The sequence below is a fragment of the Tachysurus fulvidraco genome, chromosome 15 (assembly GCF_022655615.1).
Source record: "Tachysurus fulvidraco isolate hzauxx_2018 chromosome 15, HZAU_PFXX_2.0, whole genome shotgun sequence".
In the NCBI taxonomy this organism is placed as follows: Eukaryota; Metazoa; Chordata; class Actinopteri; order Siluriformes; family Bagridae; genus Tachysurus; species Tachysurus fulvidraco.
The window spans coordinates 22,530,947-22,555,584 of NC_062532.1; the positions used below are offsets into that span (position 1 = coordinate 22,530,947).

At 39.6% G+C, this 24,638-nt stretch overlaps 2 protein-coding genes and 1 long non-coding RNA gene across 7 annotated transcripts in view; 1 reads left to right on the forward strand and 2 right to left on the reverse strand.

Annotated features, from left to right (window-relative positions):
- Positions 1-5,458, reverse strand: part of ppfia3 (PTPRF interacting protein alpha 3) — a 46,915-nt gene extending 41,457 nt beyond the window's left edge. Inside the window, exons 1-2 of the mRNA XM_047801151.1 lie at positions 5,280-5,458; positions 1-150 (exon numbers count right to left, since the gene is read on the reverse strand). The exon at positions 1-150 is cut by the window's left edge and continues 693 nt beyond it. The gene's annotated coding sequence lies outside the window, so the exon portion shown is untranslated. The remainder of the gene's footprint in view (positions 151-5,279) is intronic.
- Positions 5,459-18,390: 12,932 nt separating this feature from the next.
- LOC113663905 lies at positions 18,391-21,969 on the reverse strand. The gene is made up of 4 exons (XR_003445565.2): positions 21,501-21,969; positions 20,222-20,250; positions 20,095-20,137; positions 18,391-18,938 (listed from the first exon to the last, which is right to left on the reverse strand). It is a non-coding gene; the product is annotated as an uncharacterized LOC113663905 (long non-coding RNA).
- Positions 21,970-22,036: 67 nt separating this feature from the next.
- Positions 22,037-24,397, forward strand: LOC113663904 (golgin subfamily A member 6-like protein 22). Of its 5 annotated transcripts, none has more exons than XR_007137933.1 (4): positions 22,037-22,175; positions 22,557-22,638; positions 22,718-24,181; positions 24,223-24,397. XR_007137933.1 is itself a non-coding variant. In XM_047800982.1 (3 exons), the coding sequence occupies exons 1-3, from the start codon at positions 22,153-22,155 to the stop codon at positions 23,999-24,001; spliced, it is 1,389 nt and encodes a 462-aa protein (XP_047656938.1). In that variant the 5' UTR covers positions 22,037-22,152; the 3' UTR covers positions 24,002-24,397. The 5 variants fall into 5 exon arrangements, 1 of the variants encoding a protein (XP_047656938.1); XR_007137934.1 differs by having other exon boundaries at positions 22,721-24,181; XR_007137935.1 differs by having other exon boundaries at positions 22,724-24,181.
- Positions 24,398-24,638: the final 241 nt, after the last annotated feature.

Sequence of the window (24,638 nt, forward strand, 5' to 3'; positions counted from 1 at the left end):
TCGTCCAGAAGTCCTGGGTTAGGGTGGAGTTTGGGGTGGAGAAAGTGGCCGTGTTCCGGAGAAACCAAGGAGGACAACTGGGTAGTGGGGCAGGGGCAGGAGAGGTGAGCGGGGCTTCAAACCCTCTAGGGATGATCAGCTACAAGAGAGCTGTGGAGAGGAGAGAAGAAAGAGAGCTGATTAGCAAATGAACACAAACAATAGCTAGTCATAACGAAAGAGGCGTGGTCTCGGTTAGCCAATCACAGTGCGGCATCTCACAACACTGTTAGCATCTAGCTAGTGAAACGGTGGAGCTAAACGGTCCACACACCTGATAAAGAAAGCCAGATAAATCAGGACAGATTTTTTTTCTGTTGTCTAATCAGATAGAAACTGACCAAAGACTTTGTGGTGGAAAAGTAAACACACCCCTTTATATAGCACCTGTTTTATCATAATACTCGGTGGTTTTATTCTCACTCTTCCTGGTGAACATTCTTCTTCTCAAGCCGTTCCTTTGTTGACCCGGATGAGTGTTGGAATCTGCCGTGTCTCTTCGTCTTCGGCTTCTGGAGCCACGGGTTTTCGGAGACATCTACTATTCCCTCTAGTGTGACTCGAGCTCCAGAAACAGCTCGATGCTGCCAACACCGTGCTTCACACCGGGGACGTTCTACTCCTTTTCCCCATAAGAGTCGAGATGATTGTTTGTATGTTTTATCTTCAGTCCGTCCTCCTCGCTCCACGTATGAAGAATACAAGAGACTGGTGTCCCATGCAGTAAGTAATCGGTTCTCCTTCAGGTCCTTTAATGTTGCTGTAGGTCTCACAGCAGCCTCCTTGCTAAGTTTTTGTCTTGAACTTTGGTACATTTTGGATGAACAACCTGTTCTTGGTGATGTCACGCTGGTGCTCTACTTGTTTACGATGGCCTTCAACGTGCCCCATGGTACTGTTCATCTAAAGCTGAGGAAAGTCTTTAATACCTCTCCACCAATCGAGACGCTTCGATAATGAGAACATCTACATGCTTTGTGAGCACTTCGAGCATCGTGGCTTTTTTTTAATTTTATTTGGGGGGGGGGGGGGGTCACCAGAATCCCTTCACCGCAGCGTTACAATTGGACCTGATTGGTCTGTTAGAGCAGAGTCACATGACCTGTTATAAAAGGGTGTGTTCACTTATACAACCACTTTAATGTGTTTTCTTGAGTTACACATTGTATTCCTTAAAATATACAACATCAACAGGGGTGTGTAGACTTTTTATGTCTGCTGTAGAAGTAACCATAGCCACCACCATGGCTCCTGACATCGAAGGGCATCTTAGAAATCTGAGGATGAAGTAGAATGTGTATAAAAGCTACAACCTCCATCACATTCCTGCACAGTTACACACCGCTAGCTTGTTTTGCTAAGTCGAACCGTAGCTTGTGGAGTAAAGAATTCCCTAAACCATACAACCTGAAATTCAGTCTGATCAAATTATACATAACATCATACTTTTTATTTCTAACAATCTAATCACATCTGATGTTTAAAGCCAAGGTAATGTACATCCTGCTCCTTTCCTTCACAAGCTAAAGAGCACGATGCAGCGGCGCTTTAGTCCTTCAGTCTGTCCAGTCTCTCTCACGTCATTAACGTTCATCCTGACAGCAAGCACCGACTACACGCAGGAATAACAGAAACTCAACACTAGCCAGAAAATTAGCACCACAATCGCTAACCACGTCACGTTTCACTGTAAACAGATTCGATGTGTTTTAAAGCGCAGCGTGCGAAGCGGTCGATCGATGAACGTGGTCCGACATCGGCGGGACTCTGACGTGCAGTAAAGTGGAGGACGTTCCTCTAATCCAGCGACACACACATCATTCTCTTGTTTTAAAAGCAGTTAAAACGCAGAAATCTTCTAAATGTGCTTTTCTATAACTGCTGACAATAAAAATTTACTAAAGTGTCTAAAGCCACACATCTACATTTATCCTCTACTTTTTTTTTAGTTGTTTTCACAGTTCAAGCTTTTCAGTCTCTTCTCAGAGTAGATAAATAAAGTTAATAAATATTCATTCATTCATTCATTTTCTACCAGTTATCTGAACTTTGGGCATTGGGCATCGAGGCAAGATCGATGCCCAATGCATCACAGGGCACACACACTCTCATTCACTCAATTTCCCAGAGATGCCAATCAACCTACCATGCATGTCTTTGGACCGGGGGAGGAAACCGGAGTACCCGGAGGAAACCCCCGAGGCACGGGGAGAACATGCAAACTCCACACACACAAGGTGGAGGCGGGAATCGAACCCCCAACCCTGGAGGTGTGAGGCAAACGTGCTAACCGCTAAGCCACCGTGTCTCCAAATATTAATTAAGATAAGTAAACAACAGCTTCTGTATTTTGTCAAATCTAACTATGAAACAGCTAAAAAATTAAATTAAAAAGCCGCTATAATCGCAATACTTCCGTCTGTTTTAACCTAAAATCCACGTCCCAGACCTAATCTGGCACCGAAGGCTCCTTCTACATCTCACAGACATGCTAACATATCAGAATGAACGCATTAATGCAATACAGAGAGATTCAAGACTCAAGAATTTGAATATCTTTAAATCTAACTAAATAGAACATGTTATTGGCGCTCGCTTACATCGTGATAAACGCAACACGATAAACAACACAGGTTCCAGTTTATGTTTATGGGCTTATCGATGAGCCGGACAGGACCGTTATATAGCATCTGACCATCTGTGGTCCAGCAACATCCACTAATAAACATGTTCAGTGAACTGAAGAGGGGTGAAGTGTAGAAAAGGAACATCAGCAAACTGCAGACTGAACACACCAACACGGCTCCAAAACGTGTGTGTTTACCAGCCTTACAGCATCACGTGTTCTAATTGTTTTACATCATCACACTGAGTCTCATCATATGAGCTAAAACTGCACAAAGTAACTGGAGTAAACACACAGGACCGACTGCACGCGATCTGGGAAATTCACACCAGAAATATGGCATGTGAATCAAATTCGATAAATTAATTGGATATAAAAAATTAATCATGAAAAAAAATCAATTGTAAAAAATGAATCATGTGAAAACAACATGAAAACAAGCGAGTCATGAAAAAGGATAAAAGCACGTGCACAATTTAGGCGAATAAATCATGAGAAAAGCAAAAAGGTATTATGATCAGAATCAAACATGAAAAATGAATCATATGAGAAAGTCACACGTGTAAAAAAATTTCATGTATAAAAAATAATCATGTATCACGTATGAAAGAAACAAGAAAAATAAATGAATCGTGTGAAAAATCCCATGTGGGAATTGTAACGTGAGAACATCCTATGAAAAAGAAATGAATCAACAAAGTCAAACATGAAAAGGAAAGAATCATGTAAAGAAGTGAATCATGAATCATTCACGTGCTGAGTCGGAATCGTGTAAGAAATGATATGCGAAAATGAACACATCGTGTGGAAGAAAAATATATCAGAGCTCACGTGTAAAAAAAAAATACAAAGATCACGTGGAAAATGAATCGTGTAAAAAAAATCCCGTTTGAATTGAAGAATCGTGCGTTTGGGAACGAGATTCATGGGAGGAATCACACGTGGACATGAAAGAATCGTGTGAAATAATAATCTCGGGGAGGCTCACGTGTTAAAATAGAATCGTTTAAAATGTCAAACGTGTGAATAAATAAATAAATAAATAAATAAATAAATAAATAAATAAATAAACATCATGTAAAATACAACTGCACTGCATGTAAAAATGTATGGACCCTAACATGGGATGTATATATACGCGTGTAGGTGCATACGTTTGTGTGCGTGTGTGAGAGAGAGAGAGAGAGAGAGAGAGAGAGAGAGAGAGAGAGAGAGAGAGAGAGAGAGAGACGCAGAGAGAGAGAGAGAGAGAGACAGACAGAGAGAGACAGAGAGACAGAGAGAGTGTGTGTGTGCGAGAGAGAGAGAGAGAGAGAGAGACGCAGAGAGAGAGAGAGAGACAGACAGAGAGAGACAGAGAGACAGAGAGAGACAGAGAGAGTGTGTGTGTGCGAGAGAGAGAGAGAGAGAGAGAGAGAGAGAGAGAGAGAGGAGAGAGACACACAGAAAGAGTGTGTGTGTGTGTGTGTGTGTGAGAGAGAGAGAGAGAGAGAGAGAGAGAGAGAGAGAGAGAGAGAGAGAGAGAGAGAGAGAGAGAGAGAGCATTCTGTATCAGTTAAACCCCACACTTACAGTTTTAGACAGAATTGTTAAGAATTTTTGCTGCTCTTCTTTTTCTGATTTGAAACCAGGCCGCATTCGAGGCGGAGGCGATAAAACTCATCACCGACAACACAAACCCATGTCTATTTTAGTCTCTCTCTCTCTCTCTCTCTCTCTCTCGCTCTGTCTCCCTCTCTCAGTCTCTCTCCCTCTCACACTCTTTCTTTCTTCCTCTATCCATCACACACCTCTACCTGTCAAGTAATTTACAACAATCATTTATAGTTTTTTTTCTTTCTTCAATCTGAACGATTTTTTTTTTTTGCAATTAAGCCTCGTTATGAATAACGTGCGTGGATCCGCGCGCATGTAGAAGCCATCAGGCTCGTAATGGAGGCGAGAGAGAGAGAGAGAGTGTGTGTGTGTGTGTGCGCGCGCGCGCAGACAGACAGACAGACGCACGGAGGGACGGACAGACAGACGGACAGACAGACAGACAGACAGACAGACAGGGAGGAGATGAGTAAACGCATGCAGAGATTTCAAATGTACAGAAAATATCGCATTTCAGTCGCTGCACAATGAAGTGGAGGTGAAGGAATAAGAAAATAAAGCCCTGAACGCCAATACGCACGCGATGCACAACCACATCTCCATCTCAGCAACACCGGGGTGGTGTTTAGGAAGCTAACGGATGCTGAGGCTTCTGTTCCACCATTATGCACTCACACAAGAAGAAGAAGAAGAAGAAGAAGAAGAAGAAGAAGAAGAAGAAGAAGAAGAAGAAGAAGAGGAGGAGGAGGAGGAGGAGGAGGAGGAGGAAGAAGGAGAAGAAGAAGACACTGCACTAAAATGATTGAATATTTTACCGACGACGTCGCAGCCATTGCATCACTTCTGCCTCCCCGTTATTTCCCCTCAGCATCCTTCCGCCTCCCCCTCCTCCTCACCCTCCTCACAGCTGGCCGATAATAACACACACACACACACACACACACACACACACACACACACACACACTGATGGGGAAAATAAGGCACTGGTGCGCTCTCCGTTATCCGCCGGTTCTCACCCTTGTCATCGCCGGTGATCCTTCAGTCACAGCCGCTCAAATCCATCCGAGAGATTTGTGTCTGAATTTAATTTCAATTTAATCCCGTCCACCCTTGTATACGTAAGGACACAGCGACTACAGACAATCCCAGTCTCTCTCTCTCTCTCTCTCTCTCTCTCTCTCTCACACACACACACACACACACACACACACACACACACACACACACACACACACACACACACACACAAACACTCTCCATCACGGGTTGCCAGATTGGGTCGTCTCTTAATCCCTTTAGAAATCCCTCCCCTGTTCCCTATAAACCAACCCTTATTATCCAAACCTAATGAAAAAATGTGGAATTGCTGACTTTTAAATCTACATAATGACTTGATCTTTTTTTTTGCAAGACACGAATGATAAACTATTCCTATTGTTCTCCAACAACTAATCAATCATCACCGTCACTCTTGACAATCGATCATTGATCATTAATGTTCAACCCTGTGGATCAGTGATCCCTATCTCACCAACTAATCACAGATCCTCACTGCTTCCTGTCCTTACACATTGAGGATATTGGTGATATTTACAGTAATAAAGGTGTTATTTGGTGATATTTACAATAAAAAAGAAGATACTTGGTGATATTTACAGTAATAATGTGATATTTAGTGATATTTACAGTAATAAATGTGATATTTACAGTAATAAATGTGATATTTAGTGATATTTACAGTAATAAATGTGATATTTGGTGATATTTACAGTAATAAATGTGATATTTAGTGATATTTACAATAATAATGTTAATATTTGGTGATATTTACAGTAATAAATGTGATATTTGGTGATATTTACAATAAAAAAGAAGATACTTGGTGATATTTACAGTAATAATGTGATATTTAGTGATATTTACAGTAATAAATGTGATATTTACAGTAATAAATGTGATATTTACAGTAATAAATGTGATATTTAGTGATATTTACAATAATAATGTTAATATTTAGTGATATTTACAGTAATAAATGTGATATTTGGTGATATTTACAGTAATAAATGTGATATTTGGTGATATTTACAATAAAAAAGAAGATACTTGGTGATATTTACAGTAATAAATGTGATATTTAGTGATATTTACAGTAATAAATGTGATATTTACAGTAATAAATGTGATATTTAGTGATATTTACAATAATAATGTTAATATTTGGTGATATTTACAGTAATAATGTGATATTTAGTGATATTTACAGTAATAAATGTGATATTTACAGTAATAAATGTGATATTTACAGTAATAAATGTGATATTTAGTGATATTTACAATAATAATGTTAATATTTAGTGATATTTACAGTAATAAATGTGATATTTGGTGATATTTACAGTAATAAATGTGATATTTGGTGATATTTACAGTAATAATGTGATAGTGATATTTACAGTAATAAATGTGATATTTGCAGTAATAAATGTGATATTTGCAGTAATAAATGTGATATTTACAGCAGTAATAGATGTAATATTAGGTGATATTTACAGTAATAATGTTAATATTTGGTGATATCTACAGTAATAAATGCGATATTTAGTGATATTTACAGTAATAAATGTGATATTTAGTGATATTTACAGTAATAAATGTGATATTTGGTGATATTTACAATAAAAAAGAAGATATTTAGTAATATTTACAGTAATAAATGTAATATTTACACTAATAAATGTGATATTTAGTGATATTTACAGTAATAATGTTAATATTTGGTGATATCTACAGTAATAAATGTGATATTTTGTGATATTTACAGTAATAAATGTGATATTTTGTGATATTTACAGTAATGTGATATTTGATGATATTTACAGTAATAAATGTGATATTTAGTGATATTTACAATAATAAGTGATATTTAGTGATATTTACAGTAATAATGTTAATATTTGGTGATATCTACAGTAATAAATATGATATTTGATGATATTTGCAGTAATAAAAATTATATTTAGTGATATTTGCAGTAATAAATGTGATATTAGGTGATATTTACAGTAATAAAGATGAATCCCATCAGTATCTGTGTCCTTCATATCTGTTCCCTGACTTCTTATTGTTGACTTATTATTAATCTTGAATTTTGTATTCTATTAATCTAATTCTTCATAATAATCTTTTGTTCTATGTTTATGTTCTGTAAAGCTGCTTTGAGACGACGTCCATTATAAAAAGTGCCATACAAATAAAATTTAATTGAACTGGACTGAAAATTTTAACTTCATTTTGTTTTGTGATTGTGATAGAAATAAAAAATAAAGTATGATACAGTAATAATGTTTTTTGCTGTAAGGAATAAGCTTTGCAGTGCTTTGTTTTCTTTTCTGGTAAAACCTCAAAGTTTACAATATTGACCTAGAACTATTTGCTACAGATCGATAGATATTTCCATTTTATTTCACTGTACTGAGGAGAAATATTCATCGCTCATTACAGTTAGTTGGCTAGCTTGATGCTAGCAAAAGATCGTCCTGGCACAAGGGTTTTTTTCTGTCCTGAGGCGAAAATCCTCACTCTGGCAACCCGTGTTCATGTCTCCCTCTAGTGATGCTCAATGCTATTACATCTCCTTACCTTTTTTTATATATTATATTTATAAATATATTCAAATGTACACTCTTGATCTCTCTTTCACACACACTTTCTCTCACTATGTAAAGACAATCATTAAGATGGACTCAGCTTCTGTTTTCTAATCCTTTATACACCCATCTTGTCTTGCACTACATGTGATGCTGTATCTGTGTGTGTGAGATTGAGTGTGTGCATGAGGATAATGGTGCTGTGAGCGTATGTGTGTGTGTGTGTGTGTGTGTGTGTGTGTGTGTGTGTGTGTGTGTGTGTGTGTGTGTGTGTGTGTGTGTGTGTGTGTGTGTGTGTTTCAGCATCCCAGAAAGCACCAGTCCAATAACACAAAGACACCAGTGGATTCCTTCAGCCAATCAGAACCAAGACAAGGAGGGTCATTGGTCTTATGTGAGCCAATCAGCTGTCACAGATTGTGTGTGCATGGGGGGGGGGCTCAGGGTTGATGGGAGGAGGTGGTGGAGGAGAAGGAGGAGGAGGGGTGAGAGGGAGCAGGGTGGGGTAGGGGAGGAGGCTCCCTAAAGGGATGACGTAATGGGTTTTTTAGCGGATGATGTCATCTCTAGTGCACAAGGGAAGGATTTAAAGCCACAGAGATCGTCTTTCTCCCATCCTTCATCTTTCCACTCTTGTGGGTTGTTAATAATTAGCAGTGAAGTGACTTCTTCTCATTTATTATAGGTCCTTCAGTTAAAGGTGTCAGGTGTTACACCGGTGACACGGTCGACCTTTTTTATTCCTTGTAAAAGGATCACGAGAAGCGTCGCTCTCGTTCATTTTTTCCTTTTTTTTTCTCTCCTGGTGTTTACTAGCAGTTCTGCTGATGTGTCTCATGCTGTTCTGGGAAATTCACACACACACACACACACACACACACACACACACACACACACACACACACACACACACACACACACCTTCAACCTGTGTGTGTTTTATAATGATGCACCAGTACAATACAATACAATACAGAGCATCGCTGCGATATATCGATCCTAAACACTGCACCACATCACGGCAGTAAAACCATAAGGTGAAAAGAATAATAAAATAAAAACACACATCTATAAACCCTACCGATACACCACTCACCGTCCATCCACCCGTCAGCATCGTCCTCCGGTCGCCATGGCAACAGAGGCAGCACAGCCGGCGTGTTTGTCTGGGGCTTGCAGCATCAGCGGCGTCCGGCTCTGAGCGTAGAGAAGCAGCTGAAGCAGCAGATGATGGGGGAAGCCCTCAGAGAAAACGTCCACACACCACATCCTCACTCTTTTACACAGGTCAGGGAAAGGACAGAGGTCAGAGGTCATGGAGGCTGTTACAGAGCTGGCTGGATGTAATGAAATAAAATACAGAAGAAGGCATTTTTAATTGCAGCACTTCTCTTCTGAATTATCAGACTTTTGCATGATATGATAAAGTGATGTGTAAGATAGATGACATCATTGCTAGCACTATTAGCTTTCACTCGCTATTCTGTCCGATCTTAGCTCGTACTCTGCACTGTGTAGATTAGACCTTTGACCTTACATTGTTACTGATTAGCACGTGTGTGTCCACATGCTCTAAAGCTAGCAGGAATTCCACTAATAATCAGCTCTGGTGTGAAGAGGCTTTCATCTCTCACTTTCTTTTCACTCAACAATTATATACTGTACATACTGAGCCATGAGCTCAAGAAGTCTTGCTCCAGGATTCATCTTCCTCCTCATCATCCTCTGAATGTCACGAGGTGAGCTCGTAAGGCTTGCGGCGGTGGTGTGTGTGTTTACATCGACACGGAATGGTGCAAGAACTCTGTGTTTGTTTCTAGTTACTGTTCATCTTTAGTGGAGTTGGTGACTGTTAGATGCAGGACATTTTATTACCACAGGAATTCACCACGGTTTTCATTGCCGGAGTGAACATCCCCACAGCGCTAATGCTAAAGAGGCTCTACGTGAACTCTGCATGTGGACTTTTTGCAATGAGAAGGGAAACACCTGACCTGAGTCAGTCCGAATTGGGAACAGCATCTCCAGGACCACCACACTGAGCACCGGAGCCCCTCAGCTTGCTGACTCACGCCTGTGTAGCAATGCACGGCTCTAACCATAGGAAGTTCCCCGATGACACGACCGTGGTTGGTCTAATCTGCACAAATCATGAGTCAGCATACAGAGAGGAGGTGCAACAGCTAACTGCCTGGTGTAGAGCCAACAACCTGTCTCTAAATGTTGATAAAACTAAAGAGATGGTTGTCGACTTCAGAAGAGCACAGAGCGACCGCTCTCTGCTGAACATCGACGGGTTCCTCTGTAGAGATCGTCAAGAGCACCACATTTCTAGGTGTTTCTCTAGCAGACAACTTCACCTGGTCACTCAACACCAGCTCCGTCAGTAAGAAAGCCCAGCAGCGTCTCTAGAGCGGTTGCCAGCTTGATAATTTTTCAACAATTTTTTTCTGGTTAAACACCTCGGAATTATTACGCATATCCCGTAAGCGTGTGTGTGTTTGTGTGAGGCGAGTGTAGAAGAATGTGTTTTAGCTGTCAGTAATGTGGTGTGGAATAAGAACATTGTCAGTGCAATCGTGTTTTTTTGAGGTTAATAAAGCGACTAAACTGGTTCAGAAATGCATCGTGATTAATAACAAGCTCAGATTTGTTTCTGCTCTCAGTTCTCCAGCAAAACAAAATCTATTCTGTCAAATGTCGGAATCCCCTTTGGCTGTAAGTCTCCACTAGTTAAACACCTTTTAGAAGAGTGTTTTTTTTATGATCCTTAAAGAAAGTGTAGAAGAATTAAATGCTGTTTTTAAATTCAATATTGATGGGTTTGAATACAGTAACTTTGTTTCTGCTGATGCTGATATTAAACCCCAGTGTCTCTGAGCGAATGGGGCAAGATGTGGCTGAGCTTGTTGGGGTCGTTCCCCCTGCTGCTGTGGTTCAGCCAGCTGCTGAGGGCCCTGGTGTGGCTTCGAACCGAACTGGGAGAGAAACTTCACAGCACATAAGAGCTCAGTGGGTTCTGGCACCGAACTGGAGCTGCCTGCACTGGAATAGGCAGACACAGAGGTGCAGGATCACTGGCCATCATTGGATGGGGAAGATGAGCCAATGTTTAAAGTACCAACTAAGAGGGGAAAAAAAGGTAAGAACAAGGGAAAAAGCGGGCAAAGAAAGAAACAACGATAGAAAGAGAGTCAGACAGAGAAGACTGTGTGTTAAAGGTGAGGTCTCCGATGTTTGAGAAATGCTTCAGAAAACTGCGTTGGGATGACAAACAAAACAAAAATCAAAACTAACGTGTAGCCAATGAGCAGAAAGGGGAGTGTCTTTTCAATATGGGCGGAGAGAGTGTTCGAAAGAAAGAAAGAAAGAAAGAAAGAAAGAAAGAAAGTCAATAACTCCTGAGCTAAACGCTGTTACTACACAAAACGCGGTTGTAGCTGCCTCTCTACATTACTACGATAGAAAAGAGGTGTTATTTGTGTAGTAACAGCGTTTAGGTCAGGAGTTATTGACTCGGGAAACTCCAACCTGTGAATATGTGGCCGACTTCCTGCTCCTTCAGTTCTCTCCAGCGCTGGAAAGCTGATCCTATATTAACACGTCCTACTTCTTGTCCTTATCGTAAGTCTTTCTTCTCTTTCTTTCTTTGTTTTTATCCTCCATGTCGATGTTAAAACCGCTTTCTGCTAACGTCACACACGCGCACTGAACACTCTCTCCGCCCATATAGACGAGACACGCCCCTTTCTGCTCATTGGCTACACGTTCGTTTTGATTTTTGTTTTGATTGTCATCCCAATGCAGATTTCTGAAGCATTTCTCAAACATCGGAGACCGCACCTTTAAGTGTTGAGTACAGTGTTGAGGACATTAAAGATTTTGTAAAAACGTTGTAATTGAAGATTTTTTCCCAGACCGATAAACAATTAATCTACAATGTTAAACATTATAGAAGAAAAGGGGATTTTATTGATGTTGAAGTCTTTCGAAAGAAGAAATTGATAACAAATGTGAATCGGGGGAAACTTTGATGATGACCCATAGAATGTGTTTTGTGGTTTTTACCCTCGGTTTATTTTATCTACATTCACATTGCGATTTTAAATATTAATAGTGCAAGAGTACAGCAAGGGAGCTAAAATATATGAACTCATATGAATTATACGAAGCAGAAGCGTATTGATGTTGTTATGCTTCAGGAAACCCACAGCGATGTCAGTAACGCTGCTGATTGGGTGAAGGAGTGGGATGGGTTCGTGATTTTAAGTCATAACACGACGCTACGCGGTGGAGTCGCCTTGCTGTTTGCTCGCAATTTTATTCCTTGTTCTTATTCAGTCGAAGAGATTTTAGACGGGAGGCTTTTAGAAGTGAACGCTTTCCATGAGAATGCGGTTTTAGTTTGTATCTGTGTGTTCGCTCCCACCGATGCATTGGAGACGATGAGGGTTTTAGATCAACTTAACAATGTGATCGCTGACTGCAACACTGATGATATTTTAATTTTAGGTGGAGATTTTAACAGATATTTTAGATCTACAGTACAGAACCTCATGTGGCTCCTCGTAAGTGTCTGTGGGAGCTGAAGGAGACCCGTGGGTTAAGTGATATATGGAGAATATTTGATAAGACAAAGAGACAGTACACATGGGCCCATGCCATAGACAACACAAGATAGGATCGTTTTTATGGTTTTAAACATCAGCTGATGACAGTGCACCATCAGTAAAAACACCGCACTTTTAGAAGATGCTAATTTATTCTTTTACGAATTTATGGCATTATTAACTCCGGCGTTTAGAAGCCACAGGAAATCGAGGGCATATTGAAGCCATCAAAAGAAAAAAAGCTAAAATAAATGACCTGATAGACATTACAGGGGGCGCTGTAGAACCTGAAGAACTGGCGCCCTACTTTCAAAAGCATTAGCCTTGAGACTGACTAAGGCAATGGAGCTGCTCATTCACCCGGACCAGACATACTTTGTGCCTGATAGGTCTATATTTGTGTATATATCTAATGTAAATTTAATTTATTTCGGGGGCACGGTGGCTTAGCGGTTAGCACGTTTGCCTCACACCTCCAGAGTTGGGGGCTCGATTCCCGCCTCCGCCTTAACCACTGAGATTTATTTTTAGTTTAACTGGATCAAATGCATTTTCCTGATTTTGGAAAATCAGACCAGGCTTTAAGTCTAAATATTCATTCATTCATTCATCTTCTACCGCTTATCCATACTTCTCGGGTCACGGGGAGCCTGTGCCTATCTCAGGCGTCATCGGGCATCGAGGCAGGATACACCCTGGACGGAGTGCCAACCCATCACAGGGCACACACACACACTCTCATTCACTCACACACACACACACTACGGACAATTTTCCAGAGATGCCAATCAACCATGCATGTCTTTGGACCGGGGGAGGAAACCGGAGTACCCGGAGGAAACCCCCGAGGCACGGGGAGAACATGCAAACTCCACACACACGAGGTGGAGGTGGGAATCGAACCCCCAACACTGGAGGTATGAGGCGAACGTGCTAACCACTAAGACACCGTGCCCCCCAGAACCTGTGTTAAGGTTTTAAATAATAAAAAACTGAGTGTGAGGGTCGACACCCCATGGAGAAGCGTACTTGGTTTTAATGATGATATTAAACCAGAGTGGAGACACTGTACAAACCAAAGAAGCTCGAATGCTCTGTGCTCTGTTGTGGAAGGAGAACTCTACTCTGCATAAGTAATAAACTAATGATCAGTTATGTTTAACCTTAATTATTAAATTAATTTTAATGCATATTTTTTATTTATTGGGTCACTCTGTTTTTTACTATAAGTGACTAAAAGTCTAAAGGTCTCTCTCTCAGTCTGTCATGTTACCAAGAAACCTATAGATCTGTGAACTTGGTCCTAAACCTCTGATTTAGGCTGCACTACATTTTCGAACATAACACCTTCTGACCAATCAGTGTCCAGAATTATTCAGCTCTGTGTCTCAGGGCTGGAGGTGTGTGTGTGTGTGTGTGTGTGTGTGTGTGTGGACAGCACCCTCTTCCTGATGATCCGTGTTACTGCGACGTGTCCCACATACAGACAGATCGACTCTCACTGAATAAGCAGAATGACGTCATATGACCAACACCATCTTTATATAGATACCTCATGAATATTGATACTTATACCTTAATGTTTTTTTCCAGAGAGAAGGAAAACAGGACAGAGAGATGGAGGGGAGGAAAGGAGACTAGTGACAAAAATCAGATTAGTGTAGATGATGTGAAGCTAGAATGAAGCAAGACGGAAATGAGGAAAGATGGAGAGAGAGAGAGAGAGAGAGATGGATGAAAAAGAAGGCTTGTGGAGGAATGAAAAAGGAAAAGGAGCTAAAAGAAAGGGGGCCTATAATATGGATAGATGGATGGATGGATGGATGGATGGATGGATGGATGAGTAGATAGGATAGTGGGATAGTGCATTAGTGTAGGCTGACAGAAGAATAGAAGGATGAAGAATATATAAAAGCATAGAGAAAAGAATGGATAGACAAGAACACAAGGCGGGAAAGTGAGTGGAATGAATACATACTGAGACAGTGGAGGACGAATGTAGCAAAGATGAGTAAGTTGAGGATGGATGGATGGATGGATGATTGGATGGATGGAAGCAAACTGGAAGGGATGGATAGAATCATGTAGGGCTGGTTAGACAGCTGTTATAGTAGTGTGGATGGATGGATGGATGGATGGATATTAAGCAGACCAGTATAAAAGGGTAAAAAGTGGATGGATGATGGTAAGCCGACTGGTATGGTAGAATGATGGAGGGATGATTAGATAAATAGACAACAAGCTGTTAGAGTATTATGGATAGTAAGCAGACCAGTGTATAAGGGTAAAAGGAAGGATGGATGGATGAATAGATGGATGGAAAGCATCTTGCTGATTAGCTAGCTTCATTACTACAGCATTATAACTGGGCACATTATCATGTGAGGCCAATTCTGCTATTTGGTGCCTCAGTTTATTTAGGAAAGCTGCGTTAGCATTGACGTTAGCATTGACATTAGCATTGAGAAAGCCGGTCAGTGTGTGTGTGTGTCCAAGAGAAGAGGAATGTGAGATGAGGTGCAGTTCCACATGCCACCCAAACACTTGATTATTAAATGACAGAATGTACATGACAACAGACACCATGAGTCAGGCGGTGCTAGCACACATAGCGAGTAAGAGGAGTCCAACGTCAGCTCGTCATCAACGTTATTAAAAACTCTCACAGACAGCTGGGGTTCGATACGACACGACTCTCACACTCTGACTCATGAAGCTAAACAAATGCCATCGTCTTTAGCAGCTTCCTCCTTTTTCACCATTCCTCCATCACAAATCCGTCCCACGGCTACGTCTTAGCATGTCGCTCATTATCACGTGTGGACGTTTCGGTTTTTCACCCATACAACGCTAGATATATTGAAATAAAAAAAAAACATATAAATACATACACAATAGATTAAAAAAAGTGCTAATTCAGGGACGAATATACGTTTAAAAAAACTTTCTACAACTAAATCAAATCAAAGATACCTTTAGAAAATTGTCGCTATGGTAACGAAAGGTGTTGTTTTCATCGGTTGTTTTATTTTTTTTTTAAACTATTTAATTAGTGAATTATTTGGGTAATTATTCAGAGATAATATTAAGGAATCAAAAGCCTTTAGAAAAAAAAACAGTTTATAAAAATATTATGCCATATTGTTATATCTGAAATAATAAAATAATATATAAATGAGAGAAACTAAAGTGAATAGAGTTGAGCATAATTGGTCTGATAGAAATATATAGGATAAAGAGCCTGTCGCCATGGTAACATTCCAAAATGTGAACGTATAAGCAGAAGTTTCAATACATTTTAACTGGCTCACATTCCCTTTTTATTTATTACAAGTTTAACATTTTATTTTCACAATAGTGTTGTTTTTAGCAGTAAAACCTGAAAAAGTTCTGAAAATAAATACATAATTATATATCAATTAATTAAATTTAATTTCTTACGTAGTTGTTCAGTGTGTCTTTTTTTTTTTAAACATGTGGTGTAACAGTGTGGAGCTTCCTGTGAAATCTCACTGAGTTAGTGGGGAAGGGTTTGATTGACAGATGGCAAGTGGGCAGAACTTTGGGGTCAAGAGGTTTGAGTAAATAAGGGAAAGAATTTAAAGCTGGAATGTGGACTTAAATAAAGTTTGTTTTTGTTTTTTTAAGAGTTTTTACATTTACATTTTATGTATAAAAGGGAAGTAAAATATAAAAAAAGGAGGGGAAAAAATGCAACAAGACGCCCCACAGATGGGGACGTGTTTATACTCATCACACAAATATTACAAACATCTCATTCATTTAGGCCTCAGGGTTAAAGGTCATCAGCTTTTAGCACATGCTCCTTTAAAAAAAATCTGGGTCTCATCTGTGCAGCGTTAATTCAATCACAATAACAAAAACATCCACAGAAATGTGTCAGGACTTCCTGTAGTCTTCTCACTATGGGAGAGAGAGAGAGAGAGAGAGAGAGAGAGAGAGAATGTTTGTGTTTGTTTGTGTGTCTGTTTGTGTCTATCTGTGTGTGTTTGTGTCTTTCTCTGTGTGTATCTGTGTGTGTGTTTCTGTATGTCTGTGTGTGTGTCTGTCTCTGTGTGTGTTTGTGTGTCTGTGTTTCTGTCGGTGTGTGTGTTTCTGTGTGTTTGTGTGTCTGTGTTTCTGTCGGTGTGTGTGTTTCTGTGTGTTTGTGTGTCTGTGTTTCTGTCGGTGTGTGTGTTTCTGTGTGTTTGTGTGTCTGTGTTTCTGTCGGTGTGTGTGTTTGTGTTTGTCTCTGTGTGTGTCTGTGTTTGTCTCTGTCTGTGTGTGTGTCTGTCTGTGTGTGTGTTTGTGTGTGTCCGTCTCTGTGTGTTTCTGTCTGTCTGTGCATGTCTGTCTATGTGTGTCTGTGAAATGAAAATTAAAAAACGAGTTAAAAACAACTAAAATCTAGTTACATATTTATGCAAAATCCATAAACATCAAAAAAACCCTAAATAACATCAAGCTTCAATAATCTACTTCCATAAGGGGCGTGGCCTAACAACCTGCACCGTGGAATAGTGTATGATGGTGCAGCACATCACCAGCACATTAATCACGTGCATCTCCGTTCTCAGAGCCAAATGAACACGGTTTCTACCACAGTGCCACCTAAAGGACATTAGCGGTAATGCAGCCGTAAAGTAAACGCTATTCGGTAGTGAGGAACAAAGGGGAAGGAAACAACTCGTCTTAACAGCTCTCTAAAATTCAGTATCTAGTTTTAATCAAGCATCTAGTTTTACATCTATTTTCTATCTAAAATGTGTGAAATGTGAGACAATGACGATAGAGAGGACGGAACAGAAACAAAATCGAATCTAAAATAGTAAATGTTTACAAAAGTCAGAAAAAGCTATAAAAATCTGATTCACTTTAACAGGAAGATTGTTAATGATGAAAAGGACAATTTCACACATTTGGTATCCTCTGGCTATGATAATAAACCCTTAAACACAGAAGTGAAGTGATAAAATTGAACATTCTCCAATGTTTTGTGCACAACGAACTAAAATAAAACAATGAACGGCGTATTTAATCTGAGTTTTTTATTGAAAAAATGTCGCAATGTTAATTAAAATACAGTAAACACTATACTGTAATGGGTCACAACCTTGTGCAAACATAGCAAACTATAATAAAACACACTTAACATATATAGTATCTTTCACCATAATTTCACAATATTACAGTACAAACTATACTGTAATGGAAATATTACTGGGTCACAACCGCATTATTTAAACATCAGTAAAAATGTCCGACATTAACTGGTGCACTACATCAACAGTACAGTGTGTACGTCTCACAGATGTTAATGAGCTTAACATGTGAGCTAAACATGATAAGAACTACATTCCTATTACATTTCACCATTTAAGGTTTGTGCAAACATAGCAAATTAAAATAAAATAAAACCTACTGAACATGTTCAGTGTCTTTGGCCAAAATAGTATAGAAGAGCCTTTTTACACCCGGTCACTTCATGTGTTTTCTCTGATCCGATAGCTTACCGTTTACATCAGGCCACATAAATGCGTCTCGGCGAATCGGATATCGATCCGATCTTTCTACTCCCGCCCAAAATGCTAATATATTTGACCTCATTTCCGGGGTAATTGAAACAGAACACGCTTTGGTGTACGCGGTTTTCAGAACGCGATCGAAAAGAAGACGAAAAAACTGGTTACGACGTTTATGTTACAAAATACAGCGTTTACTGTTTGCTGCGTTTTCAGCCCCGACGAGACGCCTGGGTGTAAGATCACCTGCGAGTGACGTACTCTGCGAGGAGTATAGCGCTGACGTATGTGGCTTGAACAACCACATTCATTTACACCTGTCCAGTTTCATCTGAATTGCGTCCCAGACCAACTCCTGAAGGGGTTTGTACCATCGGATGCAAAACGTTTCGGAGGGCATTTAGACCTGGTCTTTTTACCATCAGATCACAGAAAATGCAGGAAGTGACCAGGTGTAAAAAGCCCCTTAGAGTCGGTGTATTACAGTACAGTCTATACTGTAATGGAAATATTACTGGGTCACAACCACAATACAGAAGCAGAACAACACCCCAAATTAACTACTGCACAGACTGTAGAACTTTTTTTCCCTAGATAATGTGTAAATAATGGGGAATAAATACCCAAATCTAAGAGTGGTGTCTCACAGTGACGGTTCTTAAACGAAGATCTGGTTTGAGAGAGACTGCACTCTACGCTGGAGATCATTCCGTCCCATTGACATCAGTACACGCTGCATGAAATCAAACGTGGTGGCAAGCGATCACTACTTAACCTTCAAGAATTATTTCAATCGAGGAAGTCAAATCCAAGGAGATGGGGGTCTAAAGATCAGTGTCCTCGAATAAGATTCCCACCGGCATATCCAGGATAGTGTTGCAATGATCAGACACCTTGTGGAAAAAAAAGGGTATAAATAGAGTATTGTTTATCATCATGTAAAGGTTTATCATCAATCCATGTTTATCAAAATGCACACAAGTTTATTAAGAAAAAAAATAATCACTAACCCTAATATAAAATTATATTGACTTGCATACATTTGAGTTTGTGTAAATGTACCTGCTTCCTGCAAAGAATTTGTACACACTTTTTAAAGTACAGTGATGCCTCGAGATACGAGTGCTTTGACATACGAATTTTTTGAGATACGAGCTGTGATTCGACCAAATTTTTGCCGTGAGATACGAGCAAATTTTTCAGATACGAGCCGCCGCCGCCGCCGAAACAAAGAACAACAACAACCTCTCACTCAGTTAAAGCCGCCTTTCCACTGAACACGACAAACGACGGAAGCCATTCATTTCCTATGGAGAGTCGCAAAGGCGCTACGTGAGGTGCCGACCAACTGCGTATCCGTAATTTTCGGATCCGTTAAAAATTTTTAACTTGTGCGACCACACCACATCTAATATGCCGAGGTATTTATTAAAATGACCGGCAGATGTTATTGAGGAAAGAGTGACAAAAAAGGCAAAAACAAGTGAAGAGAAAAGCGATGAAGAAAATTAAGCAAAATTAATGTAAAGAAAACAGAAATTGTAGCAATTAAATTTATTTATTTAAGATAATTTCAGTTAAGTTCGTTAATTTTAGTGCAGTTTAGTTAAGTTCCATTTAAGTGTAAAGTAGCATTAAGAGTGTACAGTAGCGAGTAAGTGAAGGAAAGTGAAAGTGTATGTACACTAATCCTCCCTTAACCTCCATGCGCATCTTCTGTAAAGTAAAACCAGTTTATTTTTTTAACCTTCTCTTTAATTACTGTATGTTTTTATAAAATATTTGTCATTTATAAATACAGGTACTGAACATTTTTCATATTCAAAACACAAACAAAACAACTGGAGTGGAATTTTGCGAGCTGGAACGGATTAATGGGATTTCAATTCATTTAAATGGGGAAAATTGTTTTGAGATACGAGCAAACTGAGACACGAGCAAACAGACACGAGCAAGGTCATAGAACGAATTAAACTCGTATCTCGAGGCATCACTGTACAAAAACGTTAGTATATGGAAAAAATACTTCACCCAAAAGTGAAAACGTACTCATTCTAAGGCCTTTCGATATATAGACGGGTCGTTTCTTCATCTGAGAAGATTTAGAGAAATTTAGCATTACATCACTTGCTCACAAATTCATCCTCCATAGCTAACAAATACTTAAAATACTTACATTTCCACATGTCCTTGTCTCATGTTCATCTGTAACAGAAAAACAAAAAAACTTACCTTATAATTAAAATGGCAATCTTACAATTTTATCCAAAATACACAAACAAGCAAATAAAGGTCTATGGCTATAAAAGAAAAAGTGTCAATCATCCTGGAAGGTACATCAGATAGATCTGGCTATTAAATTCTCTGTGTAGATAATTACTGGTATTCAGCGTGAAGACAGTCTGTAAATTCACCACCTATGAAACCACTAAACTCGTTCGTCTCAGCTACAGCAGCGATGTTCTTATAACACAGGATTAACTTATAATGTATACTTTATAAATGCGCCGTACAAGTTAAAATAAGAAGCTAGTCGATTTCTCAATCATACCTTGAGAACATCATGAAAATCTTCTTCATCAATGGCGACAATTCGATTCAAATTTGTTTGTATAGCATCTTTTTACGATCGACGTCGTCTCAAAGCAACTTTACGGAACATAAACATCGAACAAAATTTTATTATAAAGAATAATATTAGATTATTTAAATGTGTTTGTATTTATCCCTAATGAGGAAGTCTGAGGTGACTCAGGTGACTGTGAGGAGGAAAAACTCCCTTAGATGGTAAAGGAAGGAACCTTGAGAGGAACCAGACTCAAAGGAGAACCTCACCGTCATATGGGTGACACTCTGGGTGTGATTATATATATACAATCTGATAAATGTTGTATTGATGAGGTGATGGTTGTTGTCAAAGACCACATGGAGTTGGATCTACTCTTTAGTATAGCAGAGTCTAATTGGAGCTGGATCATCTCTAGATGCCTCAGGATCCTCATCTCAGTGAGGGTCCAAAATCTGACTGACAAAATTTGCCCGGGAAAAAAATACCTCACACAGTGTAACGTTAGCATTAGCTTCCATGTCGTATCTCACACACGGCTTTATCAAATTTGTGTAAATCCTCAAAGGTAAAATAGTAAACAAGTTGGATTTTAATAATCAAACCATCACAAAACCACGAAGAAAATACCGTTAATTAATAAAGGGAATAAATTAACTGGTCTCAGAAGTGACTGCCATGTTTTTTTCCTCAGAAATACACGATTACACGGTGATAAAGTTTATTAACTAACATGTTTCAGTGTTACGAATCAAATACAGAATGATTTAGAAATAAAATATCGACGATGAACAAGTTTAACCAGGAAATATTGTAATTACGGCTAATAAACATATTTCATATAAAAAAATCACACGAAATAACGTTATATCTACATCATTTCACTTACCGCACGTAGAACACGAAGAAAAACGTGACCTGAGGTGACAAACAATCGAAGCCACAAGATCCAATTTTGGAATCCACCAATCAGAGCATTAGTTGTCTTGTCGCTAGGCGGAACTCCTTATATGGTTTAATCGGTAAACATTATATGGTTTAATCGGTAAACATTACGCGCTTGTCGGGAATAAACATTAATTAAACTGTATTAAATCAATCTGTCTGCAAATGACAGAAAAAATATGCAGGGAAACGTATGAAGAAATAAAAAATGATTCAGGTACTGAGTGTGGGAAAAAATATTATTTGATTTAAAACTTTAAAAAATAATAATAACTTGGATGAATAAGTTTTCTGTTGTTATTTTTGTTCAATAATTTATTAAAACGATAATGAGGTGAAGACCTGAGAGGGACAGAATAAAGAATAATGACAGTGAGAAGTGAACTTCAGTCAGTAGATACGCCCACGGTGACGTCACGGTTCGGAACCGAACGACGTGACGTCACACGAGATGTTCTGATTCTGTATAATGCTTCACACACACACACACACACACACACACACACACACTGAGCTCAGGTGCAGTGAAGGATTGATCGGCTTCAGCGAGCCTTCAGGTGTTCGGAGGAGAGATCGAGGAAAAGAAGAGAGGCGAGATGGATAGAGAAAATAAGTTCAGGTACTGAGTTTGATTTAAGACAAGAGGAAATGATTTACCATCATGTTCTCTGATTAAGAACATTACAGTTATATTAATGATTTTCATCATAATGATCTGGTTCTGTTTTAATGTAACATGCTGAACAGATAATGCTTTGGTTATTTATTTGTTTGTTTGTTTGTTTGTTTGTTTATGAAATTAAAGGTTCTTCTTTGGCCAGATTAAGCTACATTTTGTTAATAGCTGGAATATCACAGTTTCTGTAAACTTCCTGAAAGGCGAACGCACAAACACCAACACAGATGAACATCAATACAGATGAACACCAACACAGATGAACACCAACACAAATGATTGTATATAATGTTAATATACTGAAGTCGGGTTGTTTTTTTGTAGAAACCCCAGGATGAGTTTACATGAGAAGTGGATGCGGCCTCAGCTTGCGTTTCCAAAAGCGAAGCAGGAAGCTGTTAGTCCTGTAAGTACTGATGCTTTCTGGTGCTACCAGCTTTTGGAGAAAGAAGAGAAAAAGCTTATTTCTTATGTTTCACATGCAGCAGCAGCAGCAGCAGCAGCAGCAGCAGAAGAAGAAGCCTTTGAAAGTCCGGCTGAAGGAGACACAGGAGGAGCTGAGGATAGAGAAGGAGGCAAGGGAGGAGCTGGACAAGGAGAACACAAAACTGAAGGAGGAGAACACAAAACTGAAGGAGGAGAGGAACTTCTTTATAAAGGAGCTGGACAAGATGGAGCAGCTGAGGTGTTGCGAGATGAAGCTGTACAAGGCGCTACTCCATGAGGAAGTGTACAAGATGAAGATGGAGACGGAGAACCTGAGAGCCACCTTGAAAACGGAGGAACAGGAAAAATTCAAGCGTCTGGAGCAAGCCATGGATTTGGAGCGTGAGCAGTGGAAGCAGGAGCGAGAGAAGCTCCTGATAGATAAAGAGAATCTGAGAATGCAACATGATGACATGGAGAAACAAAAGCTGGAGATTGAAGCCACCTGGAAAGAGCACAATGATTGCTGGGCTAAGAAGACTTCCACAATGCTCGACATGATTGAGGACAAGAGTGAAATGATCAATAAACTGAAAAGAATGGTAGAACTACTTCAGAAAGATGCAGAGATGAAGAAACATGGGGTTATGGACGAGGTCAAGATACCTTCTAAAAATAAGCAGAATTGTTTTTTCCCACGGTTCTTCCAGAATAAGAAAATTAGGGAGGAGGAGGAGCAAATAATGGAGATTGAGAGATTGGTGCTCCAGCGGAAAGAAAGCAGGGCCAAACAAGACGACATGGCATATGTAATGGAGGCTATTCTGGAGGAAATGAATGAAATGAAGCGGTCTCTGGCTGAAAAGGAGGGGATAGAACTTGAGTATGAGAAAGAGAGGAAAGAGTTTCAGGCTGAAAAGGAGAAGTTTACAATCAAGCTTGAGAACCAGACAAAGAACTTGGAGGAGGAGAGAAAGCGATGCAACATACTCGAATCCAGTTGGAGAGAACATTCTGACCAAGTGGAGCAGAAGATTATGGAGAAGGACAGACTGCTGGAGAAAAAAAACAAAGAGATGGAGGTCCTGAAAAGAACCATGGAGGCCCAGCAGATTAACTACGCCCAAGCTCTGGAAAAAGAGGAGGTTCTAATGGAGGAAAAAGATAAACCGAAGAGAAGGCCTGTGGATGAAAAGGAGATGGAGGTGACCGAGTGTATAAAACCTAGGGAGGAGCCGGAAGAGAACATAGTGATGGACATTGTGCTGGAGAGGGAGGAGGACATGGAGATGGTCAAAGGTTCCAGAGAAGGACATGGGGATAACCATGAAACTGGAGCCTAAGAAGGACAAGGAGATGACTTCATATGCATGCAGGAAGATGTTCACAGCATCAAGCAGTGACTGACTTGACTCTCTCTGTTTACCTGAGGAAATGTCGGCCCCCGGGACGCATCCAGGGTACAGCAACAACCAGTACAGCAGTGAAGGTCTAACATGTACACAGAGCCACATGATAAACCCTCAGTCACTTACAATAAACATCAGTTTAATAATAAACTCATACAGACATCTGTGGAACGTGTGTAAGAAACAAATTTGCTCAGGGATGTGACGTGAACTTCAGAAGGCAGATTCCTGCTCACTTTATAACGAGTGTGTTCGACAGGAAACCAATGCAATTTCGACAGGAAACCGGTTTTATTCAATGCTCAAATTAAATAAATCTATTTCACACAATGATGTAACTCTGATTTGTTTATTTATTTATTTTGCTGCACTTAATCTTTAGGCTTCGTTAAGATTTCTGTATAATCACATCATTACCAGGGACATCATCATTAACTGTCTGTATCTCTCTCTCTGCCTGTCTGTTCCTATCTCTGTATCTCTCTCTCTGTCTGTGTCTCTCTGTCTGTATCTCTCTCTCTGTCTGTCTCTCTGTCTGTATCTCTCTCTCTGTCTGTTCCTATCTCTGTCT

Bases quoted from the DNA above. Each gene is read 5' to 3' on its own strand.
- LOC113663904 (XM_047800982.1), top strand. From the start codon at position 22,153: ATGGATAGAGAAAATAAGTTCAG. The intron at 22,176-22,556 runs GTACTGAGTTTG...GTTTTTTTGTAG, and splicing joins GATAGAGAAAATAAGTTCAG to AAACCCCAGGATGAGTTTAC. The intron at 22,639-22,717 runs GTAAGTACTGAT...TTTCACATGCAG, and splicing joins AGCAGGAAGCTGTTAGTCCT to CAGCAGCAGCAGCAGCAGCA.